At 40.1% G+C, this 26,945-nt stretch overlaps 1 protein-coding gene across 3 annotated transcripts in view; it reads right to left on the bottom strand.

The window, feature by feature from the left end:
- Window positions 1–26,945, bottom strand: part of ntsr1 (neurotensin receptor 1 (high affinity)) — a 43,119-nt gene that overhangs the window by 7,830 nt on the left and 8,344 nt on the right. For all 3 annotated transcript variants that reach the window (XM_037105470.1, XM_037105469.1, XM_037105468.1), the window contains exon 2: window positions 8,423–8,624. In XM_037105470.1, coding sequence (XP_036961365.1) covers window positions 8,423–8,624 — 202 coding nt within the window. The remainder of the gene's footprint in view (window positions 1–8,422; window positions 8,625–26,945) is intronic.

Genomic DNA, 26,945 nt, shown 5'->3' with positions numbered 1-26,945 from the left:
CTGGGACCCTATCTGTGATGTTGCTGAAGTTTGGTGCTGTTCTGAGCATTATTTGTTATTTCATGTTTCTATCGCCTATCATCCGTTGTTAATGTGAAATTTAATCTCAAAACAGGCGGTCACTAAATATATAGCTTCAGAAGAGCCGGAGCTCCAACACTATTAGAAAGGCCATAAGTGGTCATTTTGACCGCTAGATTTAAACTCTGTACCAATTGAGTGATGAATGCATTCTGTCACAGCGCGGTGAGGTTGTCTTGTCTTGGGGTCTGTCTTGTGAACTTCCTGTTTTATTTTGAAATTAATTCTCCTCTCGTTTCAGGTCACTTGCCCTTCCTCTTGTGTCCCTGGTCTGACGTCATCCCTGATTCCTGATTGTTTCCACCTGTGCTCCCCTCCCTCATGTGTATAAAGTCTTTGTCTTCCCCTGTCTCCGTGCCAAAGTATTTCGTCTTCATGTCGTATGCCTAAGCCCTTTGAATCCACAGTCTTGATCGTCCTTGTGATAAGTATTATTCTTGGTTTATTTATCTGTATTTTTTGCCCTCTCTTGAAGAGTGATTTTTTGTTGTAATTTTCTGGTTAAGGTTTTGTTTGTAATTTGAGATTTTCTAGCCCTTTTGGTTTTCCTCCTCGAGAGTGAATTTTTGTTGGTTAATTTTCATAAGATAGAATAGATAAGTTTAATAGCCCTTGTGCTTCCTCTTCGGAGTGTATTTTTGTTGTAATTTTCATACTTTGATTTTGATCCTAGTTCAGTGTAGTTATCCTCCTGCGGGAGCGCTTTTCGTTTTCTGTGTTCTATGTTGTTTGTCTTGTGTCTGTCTCAGAATTTTCATAGCTTTTTGTTATCATTCATTCCTGAGAGTCAAAGAATCAGATTAATAAAACTTGATTGTACTTCTGCCATACTGCATCTGAGTCCTCTTCTTTCGTCCAAGTCTGACACATTCATTGTGTCATGATGATTTTTTAAAAAACAAAATAACACCTACATGTATATTTTAATAAGTTTAATTATACATTTATCAATATTCATCGTTGCACAGAGTAAATCGCACTTATTGCATATTTACACACGGTTTTAATAGAGAAAACGCAGAACAAGGAAATTAACATTTAAAAGTAACTTATTTGATTATGAAACATTTTATTTTAAGAGTTAATAATAGCTATAAATTAAGAAAATATAATAATAATCAAAAAAGCTGGAAACGAGCTGATCTAAAACAAAAACAAAGAGCTGTTATCACTGGTCACAGTCAGATTACCCCCGCCTCCTCGCACAGTTACCACACACGGGCTTGTGGCATTTCAAATGTCCGAAGTTTGGTTCCGTTTGCAGCTCTTTCGGACCGGCACTGACTCCATGTCCGTGTCTGCTGCTGCAGCGGTGGTTGGTTCCGCCATTGCCCACCTTGTGCCGCCTGCCACGGCCTCTTTGCCCTCCATGTATTCTGCCCTCAGCTCCTCTGTCAGCTGCTGCAGGACTTTCCTCTGGGCTCTCCTGCTGCTGGTGCTCCTTAAATAAGATGCCGACATTGATCCCAGCCAGGTCGAAGATGTTATAGAAGACACTGGCCATCTTCTGTACCGTCTTTGATGGAGTACACCCTCGCCATCTGGTCCGGGACGTCCTCGCCCTACTTTGTGTTGCTACAGTACATCACAGACTCTGGTTTTGTCTTCGCACCACTAAAGGTGCCTACACCTGTGTGCAGGTGCTCAGGATGCAGACATTGATCCTCGGACTTCCCTGCTACACAGTCAGAGTCGCATCACCACTTCACCACACTACAGTGCTGAACAGCTCGCAGTTTAACGGAGGGGGAACTCCCGTGTTTGTTTGCCCATGATGCCAACCAGGCTATATAATGCACCTATATAATTATCAACTTACAAGTAAATTCACAAAGAAGCGCAGCTGGCGACCACTGACATAGTTAGAGACGAGAGAGACAAAGAAAGCAGCAACCCCGTGAAATGATATGTGGTCAGTATGACCATGTGGCCTAAATAGGTCAAACTTATCGTATGTTCTTTGTGTTTTGTGTAATTTATGTGAAAACGATTCTAAATTAAAATACACTTTTAGAAAAAGGGTTAGAAGGAGTCTTGTTTGCACTTTGTTATTTATTTCACATCACAAATTGATTGTGATAATGTTCAAAGTTATAATAATAATAATAATAATAATTATTATTATTATCATTATCATTATCATTATCATTATCGTTATTATTATTATTATTATTATTATTATTATTATTATTATTATTATTATTAGTAGTAGTAGTAGTAGTAGTATTATTTCACATAAACACACACACACAGCTTTATTGTTGTTGTGACATTCATGCCAATAAAGCGAAGTTGAATTGAATTAATGAACCTTTAGGTTCTTGCCTATAGACTGATTTTTTATTGTCAATGGGAATTCAAATTTAAATGTCAGGTGATGTTTTCCTCACGGAAATAATTTTGCGGGCAAACAATTATAAGAGAGGGGCAGCTGTAGCTCAGCCAGTAGAGGAGGTCGACTAGTGATCGGAAGGTCGCTGGTTAAAATCCCAGCTCCGGGCAGGGCTGAGCTGCATATCGAAGTGTCCTTGAGCGAGATACTGAACCCCACATTGCTCATCAGTGAGGGCCCTGCGATGAGCTGGCGACTTATCCAGGGAGTACCCTGCCCTCGCCCTGAGACAAGGCTGGGATTGGCTCCAGCAGCAACACCCCGCGACCCCATGGAAAGGGATAAGTGGTTACGGACAATGACATGACACATGGCAATTACAAGAGAGAGGGCGGATGGGGGATCTGTTGTGTGACAGCGGAGCAGAGTCAGCAGCTGGATTTTGCACCCAGGGTCAGTAGTATTAGTTGATGTACAGGCAAACAAACAACAACCACTACGACCCTTATTCATTGTATTATTACATTTGTGGGAAGTTATTGTAATAAAGATGTTCACGTCCCCACAAACGTAATAGTTATAGTTATTGCATTTGTGGGAATTCGGGTGTTATGTTTGTAGTAGGCAGCAGCTATAGAGTGGCGAAGTCACGCCCTTCAGTTTCCGGTACATGGGACCTCCAACGCGAATTATTATGAATGGCAGTCAATGAAGAGATAAAAAACATTTTCTGGTCCTGTTTGAATTCTGCTATGAATTTCACATATGTTGTTTGTGGTTTTTAAAGATAATTTTCCATGCAAAGATGACTAAAATTTAGCGTGATAATGTTATGTTTTATGTGAGGCCGCTTTGTGAACTACAGCCCTTCGCTGCTCTCGAAGCAAATGATGTAGGTCACCACCCGCTCTGAGGCGATCTCTCTGCACTACTTCACCACTTTTTTCCAAGGGGAGGATAACAGCCCAGGAAGAGGCGAACATCAATATAAATCGGGGCATGTAGAGAGCTGCAGCGTTACAACGTTTTGATGAGTGTTAGGACGCCACTAGCTAACTAGCTAGCTAATTGCAAGTGCTGTAGTGCAGTGGCTAACTTAGGCTCTCGATAAGAGAGTTAGCAAAGTTACCCATTCCTTTAGCGTATGTTTACTGTTATGCCCAGCAGAACACGCAAGTGCTAATATATCCAAACCCAGTCTGAATCATCTCATATTTTGCTAGCCAGCTAACTGCCGTAGCTCTAGTAGCTAAATGAAGGTCCCGATACGAGTGTATATCAAATGTGGAGCTGGCAGTGCAGCTCTTCATTCAGCTGGAAGGAGCTCAGACAGACCTGAGCATTGCCTGCATTTAAATGTAAATATTTACAGATAACTTTGTAAATGTTTAAAATGTATGCACAAATTTGGCAAACAACAATTTATATTTGCATTATAAGTAATAAAAAGTGGTTTGTTACAGTAAAAAAAAATTTTCTACTCGTATTTTATGTTTTTTGTTTTTGTTTTTAGGTCCATTGTGCTAATACAGTATGTCAAAATAAAAATAACTGTACAGTCACATGTGAGGTTGTGCTGAAAATAATGACACCAAGTAAATAGTTTTTAAGGTGAAATATAATGGCAAAATCAAAAATAGTCAAAAAACGGCCAATTATACCTTGGCATATATATATATATATATATATATATATATATATATATATATATATATATATATATATATGGATTTCACAACAAACCTAAATATCCCAGATGTCCCAACCACTTGAGAGAACTGCTATTGCACGAGTGGACTGGCCATCGGGCGTACTGGGATTTTTCCTGGTGGGCTGATCAATAATGGGCCGATGAACGGCTGTTTTATTAATTAATTAATTAATTTATTTATTTGTTTGCTGCGCCTAGACGTTTCTCTGTCGATGGAGTCAAGAACGTGAAAGATTGGCAAAAAAATAAAACTGAGCTTCAACATCTGTCTGAGGAGGACAGCGATAATGCCAGGCTGCCTGATGGAAGTAGGAAGAAGGTTAGCAAGAGATAAAGACTAGCTTGAGATAAACATGCAGGTATGGGTGATCAGCAAACGGGCACGCCACGAGTGAGTGACCCGCAAAATGATCAGGGCGATGGTGGAACAAATGGCATGACTGACAGGCATCAAGGCTACTCAGCGTTACCTTACCGACCCGCCCCCAGCTATTTCATTCACAAAAACAGGGGGCTGTGGCAATTCTGGACAGTTTTTTTTTTTTTTTTTTTCTTGGCCCCTGACAGCGTCTGGGCCCCGGTGCACCACTGATACTTATGCCACTGGTTAGGACTATGGTCTCAAAAGATAAGTTCACCAAAAAATGTAAAATCCTTCATTATGTACGTACCCCCATACAGATGGAAGGTCGACGTGAATTTTCACATGCCACAAAACATTTGTTTTACAGCAAAACAGTGCTGTGGTACCAGAGCATGTAATTGCCTCTCAGCCACATGTGTTTCTTTAATAGTGAAATGCAGTCGACGGTGGAAACATCACTGCTGTAGTTTGTAGCTGCAAGGTTCCTAGCAGCTTCTTGAAAGAACCCTGATGCCATCCCCAGAATTCAAAACAGTAACCTTGGTTAGAAGGAAACACAGATGCCTGTGTCTTTTTTTTTAAAGTACACTACAGCAAAAGACAGGCAAAATGTAATGACTGGGCTTTTCTGAGACACTACTGTAAGAACAACATCTTGGTTGGGTTGGATGTTGCTATTTTGGGGCCTTGTCAGTCTCAGATATTACAGGAAACTCATCCGGTGCAAGTCTTTAAGGGGCACTTATCACTGCATGATAAGGCAGCTATACAGGAGAGATCTAACAGATATTCCAAAGAGACAATTTGTATGCCTGCCAGAGGCATTGCATCAGGGTCTAATATACTTCTTCTTCTTCTTGGCTTTCATGGCTCTGTGGCGAGATTCTCTATAGGCGGTACAGCTGGGGCTTTCATTTTGCTGAAATGTCAACACATCTTTAAAGGTCGATTGCCTTCAAATTGGTTACCTTAAACTATCAAAGAACATCAATACAACACAGGAATGCTTAAACGCACACAGGCAGGCAGCAAAAACTGCAGGAGAGGACGGAGCCAGCATGGGCACCAGCTGTGTGTATGTGTGTGTGTGCACCTGTGTGTTTGCGTGTGCGTGTGGATATACGTCAGTGTAGTGCATCAATAAGTCAGCAGCAGACAGGGATCTCATTTATCAGGAGTCTGTTCAAGTGTGGCAGCTCAATCCTCAGCTTTTTGCCTGAAGCTGTTTGTGTAGTCGGTCACACACGCAAGCACGCACGCACACATGCACACACGCACGCACACACGCACACACGCACACATACACACACAGCTAATTCTATAACCATGTTAACCTACCCTCTGGTTTCACAGCTCTTTAAATACATATATAACTTCCTACATTTTAACCACTGACATTTAGTGATAGCTGAGCCTGACTTAACTACAACTTCAACTCAAATCACTTTCAAACACTAATCAAGAGGAGACACTACAGGTGAACAGGGTAAAACTTTTAATCAACAGATATCACCATGACACTTTCCTAGTTAATTACTTACTTGAAATATTTATTATATTAGCTACAAGGTTTTTAAAAAAATACGTTGTGTTTAAATATGCAACTGAGATACGATCTGATTAAATATATGTTCACCTGAACTGTGTCCTTGTGTTGGAAAGTCAGATATTTGGAACACATGGCTCTCTGGTCTGTGTTGATATCAGAATAACACTAGCACACAATGTTCAATCCTGCCATTTCAAGCAATATTCCGCTCAGAGTCACACAACAATAATGTGATTCTGCACAATTCCGTTTGAATAGAATAGAACACTTCCATCAAATATCATTATAAATTCTTTCTGCATTCACAAAGATTTCAAGGTCTTGGGCCTGAGAATTATAAATGATTGGTATGTCAAAATAAAGTGAAGTTGTGCCAACAAACCAAGCTATTATATTTATTATTATTAGGGCCCGAGCAGGTCTCGACCTGTGATGTCCCTATTGTTTTTGTAGCAAAGATTTTTTTTGTCCTAAATGATCGCATTTTTCACTGCCTGAACATACCCCAAAACTCACCAAACTTGAAATATACGTCACGCCTGCCGAGAAATGAAGTGTGTATCAATCCTCATTCTGGGAGTTGGCAGGCACAGGGAGGACCAGCTTATATATGTAGAGACCAGTTAAAACGTGTATTTATGATATGGGTCCTTTAAGGATTCTGGCGGTTGGTTCAAGCATCGAGCAAGGTTTTTGAGACACTAGTATAACGCTACATTCGTTACATTCAGTAGGTGCTGAATTTTACTTTGTCGCCAGCACAGAATGTACAACAAACCTTAATATTCTCATCTTTAGCTGACACGAACTCAAAATAATGACTGTGACTTCCAGCAAAACGTGCATCTCTCTCCTCCCTCCTTTGTTGCTTGTGTTTGTGTCGCTGCGTGGTGTTACACGAGTTGTTCTCATGCTGAAAAATGTGACTTGTTGCGTACGTGACATCACTCCCTGAGATACAAGAAGAAAGCAAAAATATATGTTCTTACTAAGGAAAATGTCAAAATAATAGTAACGGGCAGATTTGAATAATTAACTTTAGTCTGATTACTGGTTTGGAAATATTAACGCATTAGATTACTCGCTACTGAAAAAAGTGGCCTCAGTTCTAAGTAACGCATTACTAAGTAACACATTACTGGCATCACTGCATATGAAGTGATGAAACAAACATCATCTCAGTGGCTTTTAGGGTTGCTGCTGATGAAAAGATTCAGAAAAATGTCTCAATGTCTGAAATTATTTCATATGTTCAAAGCAAGACAACATACAGGGTTTCAGTCAGGTGGGATGGGATGCACTTCACTGGTGCATTTTGAGATTTAGATTCAGATTAGTGAAAGTTTTGCCACCATAGTACTACTTCAAAATGCAACTAACGTCAAATATGATATTGAGTTTTTTTTAGGTCAAGTTAGGGGTCTACAACAACTAACTGCTGCTTCAATCTGGTATGTGATAAATTGCATAACTGCTCTCACCTTTAAGATAAGAGACATTCAAACTCATTTCAACTATTTTTAAGGGCCAAGTAAGCAGAATAGAAGTATTTACCCTGAACTGATCTGTGTATGCAGGGCTTGCATGATTAATGAAATGCTATGATTAATGAAATGCCATTTCTTTTGGCATCCAAAGGTTGTGGTGTGTCAATAACTGCATGAGAATCAATCAGATGTCAGAGCAAATGCTCCACTTGAACAGACTCTCCGGCAACAGTTGGTGTTTAAATGACCCCAATCATAGTATAGGAGACCACTGCAATACAACAAAAGAAAAAAAAATTACAAACTACTACATTTTGAATTGGCATCCATTAAAATCTGAAGTGCGCACACACGCATACACACACACACACACACACACACACACACACACACACACACACACACACGTGAGGAGGTCTAATTAAGGACAGGGAGAGAGAGAGAATGGAGGAATTAATCTATGTCCCATTCAACTTCCATAATTGATTAGAACAGAATATGAAGCACATCACAGTGAAGATTAGTCAGTCTCTATATGACATCTCTGTGATTAAAAAAAGGCTATCACAGTCAGAGTAGTGTAAGAAATCACCTTAAAATCCCTTTTCTGTAATTCAAGTTGCCTTGGCATTGACAATGACTGATGTAACTTGGACTCTTACAGATGAAGCTGGACACATTTGGCCACTACATTCACTTATGCTTTAAATTAAATCTGTTAAATGATGTCCTGGGTGAGACCAATGAGATTGGAAATCACAGAAAAACAAGCTAGAATACAAAGAAATACTCATTTGCATAAACTCTTTCAATTGAAAAGACCCATAGAAACAATAACATTTCATATAAAATTCAACACATAGCTTTCTAAAATATTATTATATTAGTATTCACTTACTAAGAACAAGAACTCCATGGCGAAGAGACTGAGCGCGGTTGGGCTCCATGGTCACATTCAAAGTGGTGGGATTTCCCCCAATGATGCACACACGGTTGTCTTGCTCTGCCTCACGGAACATTCGCAGCAGCTGATTGGCTATGACCCCATTCAGTGCAGAGATGGCCACCATGGGTACCACAAAGGACAGAAATGCATTTACCTGTTCAGGACGGAAACACAAAAGACTGTTAAGAGCTAATTCACTGGTTTAAAATATCACATGCAAGATCTCTTCTCAACATTAAGTTTCTATAAAAAATAATCCTTTTGTTCCTGTGGAATACAGGTAAAGTGGTTTGTCCACAAATCACACTAATCAGGAACTGATCCCCTACTACTGTTGAAATGTCTTGGGCAAGACACTGAACCCAAAATTGGCTCTACAAGATCTGTTAGTGCTGTTATTGTGAGCTGGAAGCACCTTGGAGCAAAGACAGCTTAGCCATGTGGTAGAACAGGTAAACTCACAGAAAGAGGCCAACGGCTGCTGAAGTGGAAAAAAATCACCTTTCATCTGTTGCATTACTCACTGCAGTGGTCCAAACTGCCCCTGCAGCAGCGTCAGCGCACAAACTGTGTGTTGCAAGCTTTATGAATGTCACACTGCAGTGAGGGATGTCCTGTCTTGGGTTTTGTGTCTTGTGAATTTTGTGTTTTATTTTGAAAAGTAACTCTCCTCTTGTTTCAGGTCACTTGCCCTTCCTCCTGTGTCACTGGTCAGGCGTCACCCCTAATCCTTGATTGTTTCCACCTGTGCTCCCCTCCCTCATGTGTAAAGTCTTTGTCTTCGCCCGTCCGCATTGCTAGAGTTCGTTCATCTTGTCGAGTACATCCAGCCCTGTTCACAGCCTTGTTCATCGCCTTCATTAAGTATTGTCAAGTTTTATTTTCTGTCTAGGTTCTTCTTGAGAAGAGTGATTTTGATTTCATATGTTTTTTGGTTAGAGATTTTGTTTCAGTTTGAGATTTTCATAGCTTTTCCCTCCACTTCTGGAGTGTTTTCTGTTGTAATTTTTGTATATATAGAGTTGTTAATTTTCATAGCCTGAGCGCTTTCCCCTTCGGAGTGTATTTATGTCTGTTCAATTTTCATAGTTCATATTCTTAAGATTAGTGCAGCCTTTTCCTCCTTCGGGAGCACCTTTCGTTATTTATTTGTGTTGTTTGTCTCTCCTCATCTTGTCCGTTGTACTCAAAGATTTTCATAGCCTGTTCATTTATCATTCTGTCTGAAGATTTGCTATTCCGAAAATAAAGCCTAAGTCATTACTGCTGCCTATCTGCATCTGAGTCCTCTTTTTCTGCCCGAGTCTGACACTGAAATGAGTTTCCATGACTGGATAGCTGCAAGAAAGCCTCATATCACCATGTGCAAATCCAAGCATCAGCTAGAGTCGTAGAGCACACAGCAATTTGACTCTGTAGCAGGGGACACATGTTGGTTGGGAAACCTGTGTAGTGATGAATCATACTTTACTACCAGGCAGTCTGATAAATGAATCTGAGTTTGGCAGATGCCAAGAGAATGCTACTGAACTGAGACTACTATAAAGTAGTAAAGACCCTTAGTTACAATGAAGAAACATTAGACATTTTAGCTGAGTGGGTGCTTCCAACTTCCAGCATGACTGCCCCTGTGCGCAAAGCATGGTCCATAAAGACAAGTTTCATGGGGAGGAACTTTCTTGCCCTGTACAGAGCCCTGTCATCAACCCCAATGAAAACCTGGTGGCTTCTTTTTTGTTTGGTTTTGTAGTAGAAGTAGTTAGAAGTATTAGTAGTGTTTTAATTGTATGTATCTATCAACCTCTGTATATGGGGCACAAGCTGTGCCAGCTGAGTGACAACAAACTTTTGTTTTTGTCTCACATTTTTTGACTCCTGTGTGAGTGGAGCCTTTAGTGACATTCAAGTGCATGATAATTTATTAATTGTTTTTGCTGATACACTAACTTTTGTACCTTAATGGCAAGCATTAGGACTTTTTGTATTATTTTGACGTTTTTGGTTTGAACGTCCTGTATTTCGACTCTTCCCCAGGTTTCATTACGTAAAAATGTAAAATAAGTCTCATATGGAATCTCAACATGGAACTGTGGAACTGCAGTAATGACCCATAGTAATGTGTCCTGTGACGAGGAGTGAAAAGTAGTTCTGAAGGTAACAATTACTTGCTCTACTCCTTGTAAAAAGTGAAGTGACGCTTGTATCTGTATAGATTGGTGTGATAAAAATGATTTGTATGTTTGCAATTCCAAATCTCGTACCTAGAAATATTAAAAATAAATAAATAAATAAATTCTAATTTCCAATTGCTTTGTGGCACAACTAAAATAGCAAATCACTTTAACTAAACAAAAGTAGGACTAGACTAGAAACAAAACTTTAATCACTGAGATAAAAGTCGCAGCGTATTTTCTGTTGACTGACTGATTATAGCTTCAACACAACAACAGAAAATATGAGTTTGTCCTGGTGGCTCGTTCAGAAATCATTCAACGTAAATTAAAGTAAAAACTTGGTTGCCTGTCATCACTTTCATAATTTTTTTCTATCGCTCTTAAAATGAGTGGAATGAATATTGTCATGCCAAAAGAAACATGTACTGTATTTATATGCAAATATTGATGATCGTTACTAGAAAGCAACCAATGTGCCAAATCACTGAAAACCCATTGGAAAAAATGTCAAACAGATGCCTAATGAGAGAGAGATAGATGATGCACAGGGTATAAAAAGTAATGGAGGAAAACAAGCAGGACCAAAGAGGTGAAGGTGAACTTGGTGACAGTTGGATGACTCACAGACACAAGCCTGTGAGAGAAAATTAGGACTGCAGCCAAACAAATTGATTGAGCCACTTTCTCTGCTCTTCAGAACCTTTTTGCATCCAGTTTAATGCAGTCCTCCTCTCACTAAATTAATTTAGCAGCAATATGAATCAATAGTATCCCACTCTTTCTTTGTTTTCCTTGGCAAATGAATCATGAAAACGTACCGACTTCCCCTGCAATTCAAAAGTTCCACTGAGAAACAATCAAAGACACCCTGTGAAATACATTTTTACACTCTGAAAGCCAACTTTGATCAAAATCAAAACAGAGAGTTTTTCACAAATCATTTTCTTAACACTTTCCTCCCTGTCTGCTGATGGAACATAAGAGAGGGAGATGAAAGTGAGCCATTAAGATTAATTAGAGAGAAGAATGGGCCAATAAAGCAAAAGTAAAACACAAGAAATAGAGAGGAGGTGCTGCTAGACATCGGTTATGACAGCTGACTACAGGAGCTACTGTGTGGAGCCTGTATGAGAGGCTGGTGAAGGGCGAAGACGTTCATGGCTATATGAGAAGTTGGTCTGTGTAGATATTTACTTGATTAATCTAACTGTAACTTTACTTCAGTACTTCCCTACAGCTGTCCCACTACGCTCAAACAGACACTCGCATAGATGTAGTGCTGTTGTGTTTTCCAGGGGATAATCAGGGAGGAAAAATGTTAATTGTGATAATGAACAGGCCGGCTGACTTCTGAGGGTTCCCTGCCTCCAAGTCGTTCAAGAATGATTAAGGCTGAAAAGGAAAACAGAAGAAAAGCAACAAGGCAAACTTGACATCTGAGACAAAACTCCTGCTTAGGTGGAAAGAAAAAGGTAATAAGTAGTCCAAAAAACTGACAGAGCTGATGTAGATAATTGAGACTGAAGTGCAAGAACATTGAGATACTAGAGAAGGCAAGTTCTGTGAACCTGTGGTTGTGAATGCTCCCTGTTGAGAAGCTGAGGTCAAATACGCATTGCTGCCTGTGAAAACTTTGAATAATGTCCACAATATCTAAAAACTGTGAAGTAATGTAGGGTTTGTTGAAAAGCTAATGCCAAATTGAATTGGTGGCTTTAATTTATCTGAAGTCTCATCTGAAGAGAATGAAGCTTCCTAATAGTTGGGTGAGAGTGAAACATTAAACATAAGCTTTGAGCCAAACTGCAATGCATGGAACATTGTTCAATCCATCACCTTAAAATGTTGAGAACTGAAATGTTGCACAACTGCAAACCTACCAAGTAGGGCTGTCAGTTTAACGCGTTAATTAGATTAATTATTTACACTGCAAATTAGCGCGTTTTAAAAATTATCGGCAATTATTAGATTCTGAGTGGCAATTCAATCCGCAAGCATTTTAAATTTGGCCCACTGAATGACCCGTAGGCTACTTGGCAGTGGCTCCTCACGGTAGCACTAGCACCGAGGAACATGTCCGGACGTGTTCGTCACTTCTCACCTGCATCGCCAGTCAAGGCAGGGTGACAACAGACATGAGCCGTTTTTAGACAGAGCACCAAGCCGCCAATTATATTAATATCAATTAATAGCCGCCTCGGAGGGTACACTTATTTCTGCCTCGCCTGCTATCCAGAAACGAGGCAGAAATGTGCCGGCCTCTGCTTGAGGTGGGCGGAGGTGTCGATGACCTGCACTGTTGTGTGACCCACAGCTGGGGAGTTTTAAAACCAAGAAACAGCTGATCACAGCAGTCAGTCCATCACTTCATCGGTGGACATAAAGATGAACAACTGGACAGCCGCAGAGATCCAGGAGATGCAGTGTCTCCTCGGTCTCTGTAGCTGTTTGGTTGTGTTAGCTTGTTGTTGTGTCGGCAAGCTAAGGATGGTCGGTACTTTCAAATTAAAAGCCCCCCACTAAGAACCCAGTTCTAAATGGGGTACAATGTAAAGCTCTTATTTTGAAGACAAATTCTATGTCACTGTTCACAGCCTTATACTTCTACTATTCATTTTGAATTGCCATATTTAGTCAGCTTTGGTATTCATTTTGAATAGCTGTATTGAGTCAGCTTTAGTGCACATTTTGAATTGAGAGTCTGCTTATGTGCCTATTTTAGACTCAGCCTTATTTTATTTCTGACTTTTATTTATTTAAGTGTATTTGTCTTGCATTTTTGAATAATGCACCTGGCCTAATTGGTTTGCTGGGATGTGCTTGACCATTTTCTTTTAAATTTCATTTACGAAACGCACTTCACCCAAAAAAAGATGGATTTCAAATCTTCTCTTCTTAGTGTATTCAATTGATTAGTCATGCAATACAATTTTGTAATATCCTAGAACTCGAATTCTTTATTTGGGTACCTTTAGCAGATATGAGATCAAAATACGATTAATTGGTTTAATTAATTACAAATCCTGTAATTAATTAGATTATTTTTTTTAATCGCCTGACAGCCCTACTACCATCTAAATTGACAGGCTGGGCAAGGAGATCATTGATCAGAGAAGCGGCCAAGAGGCCCATGGTAACTCTGACAGAGCTGCAGAGATCCACAGCTCAGGTGGGATAATCTGCCAACAGGACAACTATTGGTAATAAACTCCACAGAGTGGGCCTTTATGGAAGAATGGCAAGAGGAAATGCCACATGCCATGTGGGGGGCACAACAAACATGTAGAGCAAGGTGCTCTGGTCAGATGAGACCAAAATTGAAGTTTTTGGCCCAAATGCAAAATGCTACATGTGGCAGAAAACACTGCACATCACCCTGAACACACCATCCCCACCGTGAAACATGGTGGTGGCAGCATCATGCTGTGGGGATGCTTTTCTTCAGCAGGGACAGGGAAACTGGTCTGAGTTGATGGGAAGATGGATGGAGCCAAATACAGGACAATCTTGGAAGAAAACCTGTTCTGCAAAGACTGGGGTGGAGGTTCACCTTCCAGCAGGACAATGAGCCTTAACATACAGCCAGAGCTACAATGGATTGGTTTAGAACAAAATATTTTCATGTGTTAGAATGACCCAGACTTAAATCAACTTGAGAATTTCTGGCAAGACTTGAACATTGCTGTTCACAGACACTCTCCATCCAGTCCGACTAAGCTTGAGCTATTTTGCAAGTAAGAATGGGCAAATATTTCAGTCTCTATATGTGCATCGCTGGTAGAGACTTACCCCGAAAGACTTGCAGCTGTCAGTGAAAGGTGGTCCTGTTGACTCGGGGGGGGGGGGGGGGGGGGGGGGAATACTTTTGCAGACCACACTTTTCAGTTTTTTATGTATAAAAACATTTAAACCACTTATCATATTCCTTCCACTTCACAATTATGCACCAATTTGTGTTGGTCTATCATATAAAATCCCAATAAAATACATTTACATTTACATACACAAAATGTAGAAAAGTTCAAAGGGGGTGAATACTTTTGCAAGCCACTGTAAGTGTGGTCATGTGGCAGTTGTCAGTGTTCCTGTCAGTTAAAAAGCTGAATTCATATGAGAAAGTCCTAATCTTTGTGAGCGTTTCACAGAGTGAATGATGTTTGATATTATAATGTATGAAGGAGCTACTACCACCAACCCAAAATAGGATAACTTCACACTGGAGGATCGTCTCATCTTCAAATAAACATGGATCCAAATTCAACAAACCCAATCTAAAGGAAAAACACAGACCATGGAAATGAGGGTAAACTGCTGACCCGCATAAACAAAATACTGGACCTTCTGGTTCAAAAAAAACATATGCACTAGGCTAAAATTTACCCATCAAAACATCAGACCACTGCAAAAACCAGGAATTACAAACCTCTGTTCTGTAATTACTGAACAGATGCATGCCTTCACTAAAGACAATAAACTCATGAAAGAGCATAATTGGGCAAAAAACTCAGTCCATGCCTGAAGAACTCATCTTCTCATTTGACTGTTAGTATCGAAACTGAAATTGTTACACTCAGATCCACGAACCTGTCTCGCGGTGTGAGAATGCAGAATCGCAACACAACTTCCAGTCCAGATCCAGCCCTATGAGCTATACATAGCCCCTTTCACACAGAGATGCTGCATTAACACCACAGCGGTGGTTCGCCAATTCTCCGCCATTGGTTGTTCACACATAGTGAAGCACCGCTGGAGTAAAGACGAACCACTGTGTAATTCACACAGAAAGCTGCCGCTGCGGTTCCTAAAGAGATGTGATGGTACATATCATGATGATGACGTGTGTGTGTTTTCAAGATGTTTCCCCGGTGTCCTCCTGGCAATCTAAACCCGCAGGTAAGTTATAATCATTTTTATCGCAAAAACATTTGGCAGGCTCTGTAATTATATCCTTACCTTTCCTTCTCTATCTCATTCACTATGATGAACTGTTACACATAGGACCCAAAGCAGATAAAAGACTATTTACCACCTTATGCCATTATTATTGTTTAGAAAGCACTGCCCAATGTGAATGTTATCCATACTGACTAGTTTGCTGTTATTAGAAGCACTGCCTTATCCACTGTTTCTTTTGTCTCATTTCATTCCTCTGTTCTTTTTTCATGCTGTGTAGCATTTTTGTAAAGAACTATATACATTAAAGTGTTACTGTTTTTCTAATTATTATTATACCATAATTAGATACACATGGGCAAAAAATGTAATGGATGTTCACTCACAAATCAGTGAGACTGGTGAGAGCGACTGGGAGGGAATCTATCTAAGGCTCTGTCCAAGATGTCCACTGGGCAGTCTGTTTCTGTCATCCTCCAGTAACTGTTGTTTTTCTCATCATGACTTAAAACTTCTCCAGCCATATCAACTGCACACTTCTTAATGAATGCATCAGGAATGTTTTCTAGCTTTTGCTGGGGTCCATGAACATCCACTGATGTAGCTTTGGCGCTCCAATGTTGATTTATTCGTAGTAGAAACGGACTTCTTGTATGATATTAGCATGTTATTTTGTGTAATGCTGAGGTGATTTTGTCAGGAAGTCGACAAATCTGGTGGCATGCATAGAGTTAACATGCTGCTTTGGCTCTCCGGCTTTGCTGACAGCCTCAGTCTGCGTTCACGTTAAGCACGTCGGTTTAGCATTGGCAAAACTGATTCGTACAGTCAGATCCGCACTGGCTATTCTCCAGGTCAACCCTGCGCTTCTTTGTGAAGGTCATGCTGTTCTTGGTTTATTGATTATCTGAGACCTACTGGGGTTTATTCAATCTGATGACAGGCAGCTGGCTTGCTGATGTATGGAACTGTCTGTTCAAGGGATAGTCGGGGAGATGTGGAGCATGCTGAAAGTACTTGTATACATGCAACAGGGCATATGTCAAGAGTAATGTGTGGGAGGAGGTCAAAATAAAGCAGAGCCACACTAGTGATAGTGAATAGTGAATAGCGTCACTAGGCTGGCATGGGCCAACTTAAGGGTTAAATTAATAGATAGGACAGCCTTCTGTTCCAGACTTTCTCGGGCTCTCCATTTCCTCAGTATGGTGTAGGGATGACGTATGTTTGTTTGCCTGGTCCCCTTGTCAGAAAGCTTATGGGATTTTTCAATATGATGTTGGATGATTGCATAAAATAAACTCTTTGGCAAACACAAGTTTTTGGTACTCAGGCTTTGTTCTGCAAGCTAAACTTCAGAGATAAAAATCAATAATATGATGTTTGATGCATAAAGGAAATCGCCAGAATGAAAAAGCTAACGTTATATACAAATCACATCATGGGTGCATGACTTCCACATCAACACCATTGAACTTCCTCCTATATTATACTACACACACTTTACTATAAAGTGATCAATCCATCAGATATAAATGTAAGGTTTGAATAGTTTTAAAACAGAAAAGATGAGTAAAGATGTTTAATGTTCCCCGTAACCTCTGTCATCTCATTGTTAGCTACTTGTAAGCAACCGTCTTTTTAATCACACGTGAATACTTTTTAATTTAAACGTGTGGGAATTAACTGATATATTTTACAACATAAAACAAAATATGAAAATCTATCAAGCTTGTGTAGACCACAGACATTATTATCTGTAGTTAACACATCTATCCCAAAAAACAACTGAAAACCTACTTGACTTGAGACAAATTGCAAAACCATTTTGTCGGTGGTGTAAATTACATGTCAAAATCCACAAGTCCACATCCATCAAGTGTTTCAAAGGGTCTGTGCAGTTTTGTTTAATATCATTTATTTCCTTCTGATTCAATGTATTTATCACACAATTCCACTGATATGATGTTAATACTGCCACTTCATTTTGATGTTTATAATGCTGTATTGCAGCCCCGGATCATAATGGGTGCAATTATGTGTTGTCTACACAGCAGCAGATGTACAATGCTCTGCTCAGATTGTATGTGGGTGTAAAACAGGAGAGTGTGGCTGACAAATGTGATTTGATTACAGAGGGCAGATGTGAAGGAGCAGTGCACAACAATCAAGAGTGCTAATGCTTTTTCTGACGCACATGTTGAGCAGCTTACATTGTGTGCCTTCTGGCAACAATGCTCACCTGGAATATCCATTAAAGGATGGTAACTGGAAATGAAAAAAGACTTCTAATAGTTAACTCAACGACATGTACCACAAATAGGAAGCCATTAAAAATGCTCTGATGTTTTGCTCGGTGTACAAAACATTAGCAGCGTTGGTCCGCATCAACTACTGAGCCCTGACCATCTACTTCTGCTAGGAGTTGGTGGAGACTAAAATCAGATCTTAAAGAAGAATGGATATTTTATGTGCATTCATTGGTTGGACATACATATAACCATATTAATTACTGTCTTGGTGTGTCTCCTGGATGAAAAACTGTTTCTGGTTCTGGTAAACCAAGTTTTTTGTAAATTAATGCTGAATGATACTGAGATTCTATTACAGGCAAAGGTTCTTGAAGATCGTTCCAGGAACATGTTGGCAGTAGTGACAGTGCAGATGACAGTATTGTTGCCCTCCTGAGAAAGTGGGCCAACTTTTCTAATTAGATTAAAGGCAATTTGAGGCAATTCTGTATTGTGTGTCTGACTACTTTGTTGGCAGCACAGTGCAGCAGTGCAGCATGTTTGTACCACTGAGACAAAGTAAACACAACAACTTTAATCACACTCCCCCACAAGCCCAACCTGCCATTGTTGGAAAAAAAAAATGGAAAATTAAGTCTGAAAGTATTTTTTTGGACCACTACTGTCATTTTCACGTCTTGTAATGAATGATATTGTTTACAAGAACCTTGTACTGTATGTCATTCAGTCTCTAATCACATATTTTGTCATTGTGTCACAGGGTTCTGGACATGATGCCATCGCACAATAATAAAATTTCATATATGTCAGTCATTTGGCCAGAAGGACATGCTGTGCCTTCTTCAGAAATGTTTTACTTCTTTGCTGACGTCACGGCCTTCTTCCTTGACGTTCTTACACAAGATTGCTGTGATTATGTGATGTCTGTTATTTCTTTCTTTGCCATCGCTCTCTTTCTCTCCATTTTCCTTCCAGTGTACACATTCAGTTACTGGAATGGCTGTGGTGAGGCAATGAACCAGCTGTGCTACTCACCTTTCAATCAAATGGGAACACAGAGGGAAGAGCACAAAGCGAATTTACTCCCAAATGGCTTAGAACATAATTAGATTAACTACCACTGACATGTTCACTCAAACCATTGTCTCACTCAAATAATAGCTTTTTCTCAGAATTCTTCCCTTAAAATACATCCCTGTGTTCTCACTGACTTAAGCCCAGTTGGGCTGACATATGAAAATGGTGTCTCTCCTTCATCTGAAAATATGAGGGTCGTGTTAAAAGACTGAAGTCTAAAGTGGATACAACAACATTTTTTAGAACCATGCCTCCATGGCCTTTTCTTGGGAAACACTGCAAACTGAGTAGCCTCTTGCCCTCACCGGGTTTTCTATATTCTTGGACCTAGTGTCATTTACAATCTCACTAATAGTCACCAAGAAGGCAATCAATAAGCAGGTGAGGTATGGCAAGAACACCACATGGTGCATCTTAATGCTCATATTTCATCTTGTTAAACACCAAATGTGTGGCTTGATTCCATCTTCCCTATTTGATCAAGCCACGGTCCTTGTTCCTCACCGTGACCTACAGGAGAGATACAGGAGACATGCCTAAAACACAAGTCTATATTACGGTGATCTGTCAGTGATTAGACATGGCTGCTGCTTTACCTGCTGTGACACCAAATCACCACAACAAATACAGCTGTAAAATGTAAAATTTTGTTGATTTAATTCCACCTCTAGACAAAAATCGTTTCTTCAGTTTAATGTTAGAGTTTCACAGTGTAGAGTGATGTATGTGCGACAATAGAAAGCTGTTATCACATTCATTGCTGAAAGTATGCATTTTCTCTGTGCTTTGAATCACATTTTACTCACTAGAGAGTGCTTGTATGACCTGGTCTTCTCAGTATTTAAAATGGCTAAATTTACAGTTAAGAAAGAGGAAGAAAAGAAAGACTCTTATGAATCTTATTCATTTGGGATTTTTTGTTACATCTTTTCTTTCTTTCTTATTTTACTGAACTCGTACTGAGCTGTGACAAACATACCAAGACAACAAGTAAGACTTTGGCCATTTTTAAATCTCACTGCTCCAGTGCTCCACTGCTCTAACTATTGTAATTTATAATAATTCCAACATATTAGAATTATTACCCTTAACTATCTATTAATTAAATTAGTGTTTGCCTGTTGTTTACAATTAGTGTCTCCGGCACATGGCCCCTTCAGTTGCCATGACCTGGGCTCTCTTATCCACACAAACATCTTTCTCACTTTCAGCAGGGGATAATCCAAATATTTGCATCATGGTGACATTGTTTAGACAAAGGTCTCTGCACAGGCTCCATGCCACGGGTCATGTGGGTTTTTTTTACAATTGCACACATAAAAACACTGACGTAAACACATCTGACTCTTTTCTTGTGTCCTCTTTACTGTTCACAGAGCTCAAACATGCTCTAATGAAGGCCTGCAATCTGTAATTCTTTCAACATGAGTAATCAAAAATAATGAACATCTATAGTCTTCCCCTTACCCTCACATAAATAACTCTCACACTATATTCTGTAAAAGCTGTAACTTTATTCTTGAAAACACTTTTGTGTACTCCTGTCTCATGATTTCCATTGCATTTAATTAGGAGTCTAATGGTACACATCCTGAACTGAATCGGTACGGACATGACAGTTTGGTGCACAAGCTATAAAGGCCCTGATCCACACTCCAATAAAGTAACTGATCCTAACGCACCTAAAAGCTGTTTTCCAATTGCCATGACACAACAACAGAAGAAGATAAAGAAGAAGAGATTAATTAAGACAATGAAGACACTGATACTGCTATGCCCATTGGCTAATTATCAGCTGAGCTAGAGGAACCACCTTTCAAATCATCGGTGGGACACTTGAGGGGTGAGGGGTGGCTCAGAGGAGGATGGTGCATTTGCACTGATCGACACTTGAATGTGACTGGAAATAAGTCAAACGTGCTAATACATACAAGACAGCACCACCCAGATGTGTCAGTCACAAAGAGAAGAAAATGAAAGACAGCCGAACAGTGTATCCCTGCTGTTTCAGAGCACCCTATGGATGTGAAAGGAAAGAACTGTATATAGACTGTATGTTCCCTGTTAACCACTTATTACCCAATTGAGCAAGGTGGAGGAGTATTTAGTTTTTATGTTCCACCTGTGGAATAGCATCCTGAATACCTGAGGTCTGCTCTGACTGTCTTTTAAATCAGGGCTTAACTGTTACGGCCATAGCTGGGGCCTCTGAAGTTTCCTAGTGTGTTCTTGTGTTTTGTGTTTCCCATCCTTGTGTTTCCAGTGCCCCCTGTATGTCTCTCTGCAGTTGTGTTTGTCTGTGTCCTGGCATGGGTGTGGCTCTCCCTCCTGGCCCAGCTGAGCTTCCTGCAACTAGTTCTTTGCTGCGCCCAGTCTGCACACCTCCCTCTCATCAGCTCATCAACCTGCAACACTTCTACCCTGGCTTTCCAACCACTCACCGCCAGATTTTTGCTTCACTACAGTGGTAGATACTCTCCGGCTCCCTCAGTGTTTAACCTCCTTGTGTGTTTCTTGTGCTAAATTGTTGTTTCCTCGTCACCCTCCCATCAACCTGCCTGCCAACCTGCCATTCCCTGCCTACCGCGCTGCAACACCGACTCCAGCCTCATCTGCCTGCCTTCGGTCCTAACCTTACAATAAACACATTAACTGCTCCAAACCTGCTGTGTCCTGCACTTGGGTCTCCATTCAAGCTCCCCCCAACATTAACACATTACTTTACAATAAGTTAGAAACAACCTCTTCAAATTCAAATTTACTATATATATAAAAAACTTTCATAAAAATGTCTAATGCTTTATCTAAAAGGAACAGACTGTAACTGTATTTCTATCAGTTGAAAATAAAAGAAATGAAACTCAGCCTTACTCACTGGGATTTTTTTGTTATCTTTTCTTTATTTCTTATTTTACTGAACTCGTACTGAACTGTGACTAACGTACCAAGATGCGTACACAACTGTGACTTCTGTGTACTGTTACACCCCTACAACTCAAACTAAATCTAACTTTTACCTTTTTTAAATCTCACTGCTCCAGCATTGAGCATGTGTGCAGTTTTCTTTAGAAACAGACCTGAAACGACCTGCAAGCAGTCAAATGGACATTATTATTTCAGAGGGCTTTCTCTTTCTTTCTGTCTTTCTCTCTCTTTTTCAATGAGCGTAAAGGAAAATCGCATCATCATATTTATTGATAATTATTACAGACAAACTCCATGTAAACACCCGCGCTGCAGCAGCAGCAACATACTGCCTATGTGAACACAAACATACGAGTGAGCAGGAGCAGCTCAGCAACCAGCAGAAGATTCAAGCATTTGATCAGAGTACGAGAGCTAGGCTACAATGTGCCAAGCAGGTCGCATTTAACGTGTTTTCCCAGATGAACAAGAATGTGCAAAAGATTGTTTGAATGAATTAATTTTGGTGAATTAATGTCATCAAATTTAATAGTGCAAATTATTGTAAAATCTTAGTTTAGAAAGACAATTTGAAGTGTTTTCAGAAGCAGTTATTAGGGCTGAACAATATATACCATATATATCATCATCCTGATATGAGACTATACATCATCTTAGATTTGGAATATACTGTAACTATAAGGTGACATAAGTGCTGTTTTTCCTGGTTCTAAAGGCTGTATGACTGTAAAGCAAGTGATTTTCTCATAGTGTTAATATTTGTGAAAGTACCAATAGCCATCCTGACAGCATTGTTGCAATATTATTAACTCAGTCCATACAATAATGAGGTGCTTTTGAGAGGTCTTTTGAATGGCAATTTCAGCTTCAAAGCCCTGCCAGTTCTCTCCTCAAGAAAACAGTTATTTACATTGACTGACTGTTAATCTTTACTGAGTTACTACCGGAGTTTGTCGTGTCTCAAATACCACTTGCTGGCCATGCACACAGCTAATGCAGAGAGCCTTCCTCCCCCTTGACCAGACCACGCTATCTAGTTTGCAATGGAGGTGCCTGGACAACTCTACATGTGACAAACTTTCAACGGTGCTAGGTAAATGGGTGGCTATAGCTTGCAGGCTGATTAACATTGTTTAGTTAACCTTTACAAGATACTACATTATGTTAGTATTAATGTGGAATGTTTGAATACCAATTTGTTGTTGCCTGTTGGGGTTGAGTTTGCCATAGATAGATGGATGGCCTTAAATTTGCAAGTCTAATTGAATTGAGGATTTCAGTGGAGATCCGTGATACCCCAAGTAGAAGAGCAACAGAGCAGCTTCTCATTTTTCCTTGATTGGTACTGATTAAAATTCACAACATTACGTCATACATATGGACCATCAAATGCGCTCCCAAGCTGCCGCAGAACACTGCAGATAATTGCTGCTTCACCAGATTCTAAAGCCTGAACACAGCCTCACTGTATCAAGCTTGCAATATGTTATTTAAAGGACACCTCTTTGTTGATTATATCTGGTTGAATGGCCATGACTCACAGTCATTTAAGAAAAACAGCTGAAAAAAAGTCATCAAATAGCATAACACATGCAAGAACTTCAAGACAGGCCATTACTTAAACAAATGTACTGAATTTTGTCTGTGAGGCCAAAGCTCCATTAGTCACTCTAAGCTCAGCTACTGCTGCTGTGAGGATGTTAACATAACAGAGGTCTGTTCTGCCTGTGATCCAAAGAGGTCTGGACTGGCTTCTTTTGAAGAGGAACAACAAACAAAAAATGGCAAGATACACTGTTGCCAGGAAAGATATTTTCAAAGAGGTCACTTTGTAGATTTCTATGTAAAAAAACAGTGAGTTTTATCAAGAGCTAAAGTTGTTGTTTTAAGTACTTAGGATGTTTATTTACTGACTAGGCAAATTTATTAGGGTATCAAGAAGCATCATCCTTTGGACTAATGAGCAGTCAGGGGTTCATATCTATACAAATATTCCTGGCAGCTACAAGCTTCCCTGTTCTAATTTGGGGCTATCACAACGCATTTCCCTGCCTCTTCTGCCTACTTAATAAAAAAGTGTCCTACCATCAGTACAAAACTGTTAAAGTGTGGACATATGAAGCTACAACTCTACAGGGCTGATGCTTCCACTTAGGATACCAACATCAGTCTTGAGGATTAAATGTCTTCATTGACATCATATATCAGCAAAATATTATCAAAAAATGTTGATATGGTAATCACAAAGAGAGAGAGAGATCACTCCCCAAACAAGAGGCCTGAGGAGCCAAAGAAGCTGCCTTTTGGTAAGGTGACAAGGACGCACTTAACACTGCCAAAGCCAGACTGAAAGGTGATATCAAGTAGGCAATAAGAAGACATCCGCAGAGACTGGAAAGGGACCTCAACAGCAACAACACTCCAGAGGACTGGCAGCTGTCAGTCACCTCAGGGGATGTCACGTCCAGGGGCTGCAAGTTACTCCCCCTCTCTCTCATCCTGTTTCCTGTCATATCTTAATCTGTCCTGTCAATAACGCCATATGAAGGCCAAAATATTTCTTTTTTAAAAAAGAACACTGTGTTTTTCTCTTGAGAAATGTTTAAATATTATTTAATAAGTCAGTAAGGAGTATACTTCCGGAATGCGGGTCCTCTGGTCCACCCACAGGACTGACTGAAACATTTACTGTACTGATTAAACTATAAATATATCTATACATCTACCAAGTGCCCATTTCTCTGTCACATGGTAGTGGGTGATGTTTGAAATGTATATATCTAAATTCTGCGGAACAATATTGATTAATGCCCTTGTTACACTAGCTGTCGGAAATCCACAGAAGAATAAAAAAAAAAAAAGAAATCTATGGGGTGCTGTAAAATCTCTGTGTTTATTGCGAGAGCACCATCACACAGCTTCATAAAAGCACACAAATAAAAAAAAACATTTAAATGTAATACTTAGCTTAAAATTTTGCATTTTCACTGGAAATAAAAAGAAGCGCAGCCTTCTTTTTTGTTTTCGCAGGCAGAAAGTCGATGGTCACTTGACGTGAATGCAGGCAATAAAAAAACAATTAAGCAAAACAATTAAGAGACATTCTGCCCTGTGGACCGACGTAGCAATTATACATTCTCACGGCAAAAAAGAGGGATTGGTTTTGGCACAAAAGAGGAAGAATGTGCCTCTCTCCCAGTTCAATTTGAGAAATAGTTTTGAGATTTGTTTTGACAATCACAGGTTTTAAAATGACTGTTAGGTTGATGGAAAATCCCTTCCGACATGTTCTCAAGAATTTGCAATCACAACAAGAGGAATACAGTTCAACCTCCCTGAGATAGAGTTAAAGGTTAATAATGGCCATGGCCACATGTTAATGGTATAGAACGTGGCTTGTACAACAACTGAATTAGTTAAGAGAATTCCATTTATAAATGTGTTAATCACATGCAAAACCCTGAACCTTGGGGTTACAAGAATGTAGTTTAATGAAGAGCTTGTCCAGATGTCATGTCATGTCATGTCATTGTCCGTAACCGCTTATCCCTTTCCATGGGGTGTTGCTGCTGGAGCCAATCCCAGCCTTGTCTCAGGGCGAGGGCAGGGTACTCCCTGGACAAGTCGCCAGCTCATCGCAGGGCCCTCACTGATGAGCAATGTGGGGTTCAGTATCTTGCTCAAGGGCACTTCGACATGTAGCTGATCATTTTCATTATTATGGGTCAACCATCTGGGTACACAATTGCCACTTCTAAATGCAAATCTAGTAACCCCGAGAAGCTTACAGGTCAACTCCCTTCATCTACGGGGACAATGCATCTAATAGTGAACCAAGAAGGAATCTCAAGGCAAAATAAGCACAATCTTGGTTGTGTAAAGTTTTGAATGGTTCTGCTGGGCCAAGCAGAATTATTTTGAAATCCAATTCAATTCAACTTCAACACATTTTCTTGTTGGTATAAAGTGCACATATCTTGTGTGTTAATGTTTGTTATGCAGCACAGTGGAGTCAGTATGCGCCATGGTGGACAGTCAGAATGTAGACCGATTTCAAGAGCCACACTTTTAATCACACCTTGTAAGAGCAAGTAAAAGAGTCAGCGACTGTTGATTTCATCAGCTATAGTGACATTAGAAGCTGACAAATTTCTTCTGTTGTATTAATGATATCACTTTCTTTCAGTGACATTGCTTTACAATCTTTGGATAGGGATAGTAGATGGTAAGCCCTAATCATGGCTGTGTCCAAAATACATACAAAGACGACATTGGAGGTACTAGTACTGAAAGTAACTCCAACAGCATCAGAGATCCATCCATCCATCATCTGTACACATTATATGTACACCGCTTAATCCTCTGCAGGGTCGCGGGGGGGCTGGAGCCTATCCCAGCTGACTTAGGGCGAAGGCAGGGGACACCCTGGACAGGTCGCCAGTCTATCGCAGGGCTACACATAGAGACGAACAACCACACTCTCAATCACACCTACGGACAATTTAGGATGATCAATTAACCTCAGTATGTTTTTGGACTGTGGGAGGAAGCCGGAGTACCCGGTGAAAACCCACGCTTGCACAGGGAGAACATACAAACTCCACACAGAAAGATCCCAGGCGTCCCAACCGGGACGCGAACCGGCAATCTTCTAGCTGTGTGGGGCCACTGTGCAGCCCAGCATCAGAGATGTTGGCTTTATTTTATTTTTCAGAGATTAGTTGAACCATGCAAAGAAAATGATCCAGTATGCAGTTTGTAAAATAGATGTTTCCATCACACAGATGTTAAGTGATCATACAGGGGACGGGAACATAAATTTGCAACGATGGAAGCAATATTCCAACCTATCAAAAAAAAGGATTCTCCTCTGGAGGAATAGGTTATTTTACTCATGCTGCTGCACAAACCACACGACCCTGTACAACTCAAGCAGAAAGACCTGCCCAGCAGGAGACCACTCAATGCAATGACAGCAAACACGCTCATGGGTATACAGACCAGGGTGAGTGGTCACAGCTAAACACACAGCATGTAAGATGGTAATGTACTAGAAATATCTGAGCTGGCTGTTGACTGCAGTGAGTTAACTTTGCGTTAACTTTAAAAGGCAAGGTGTACTTGGACAGGAGAAAAATGAAGCAGCAGAGGTGC

The sequence above is a fragment of the Acanthopagrus latus genome, chromosome 7 (genome assembly GCF_904848185.1).
Source record: "Acanthopagrus latus isolate v.2019 chromosome 7, fAcaLat1.1, whole genome shotgun sequence".
Classification (NCBI taxonomy): domain Eukaryota; kingdom Metazoa; phylum Chordata; class Actinopteri; order Spariformes; family Sparidae; genus Acanthopagrus; species Acanthopagrus latus.
The sequence above is the reverse complement of the archived record's forward strand: the minus strand, read 5'-3'. Positions and strand labels throughout refer to the sequence as shown.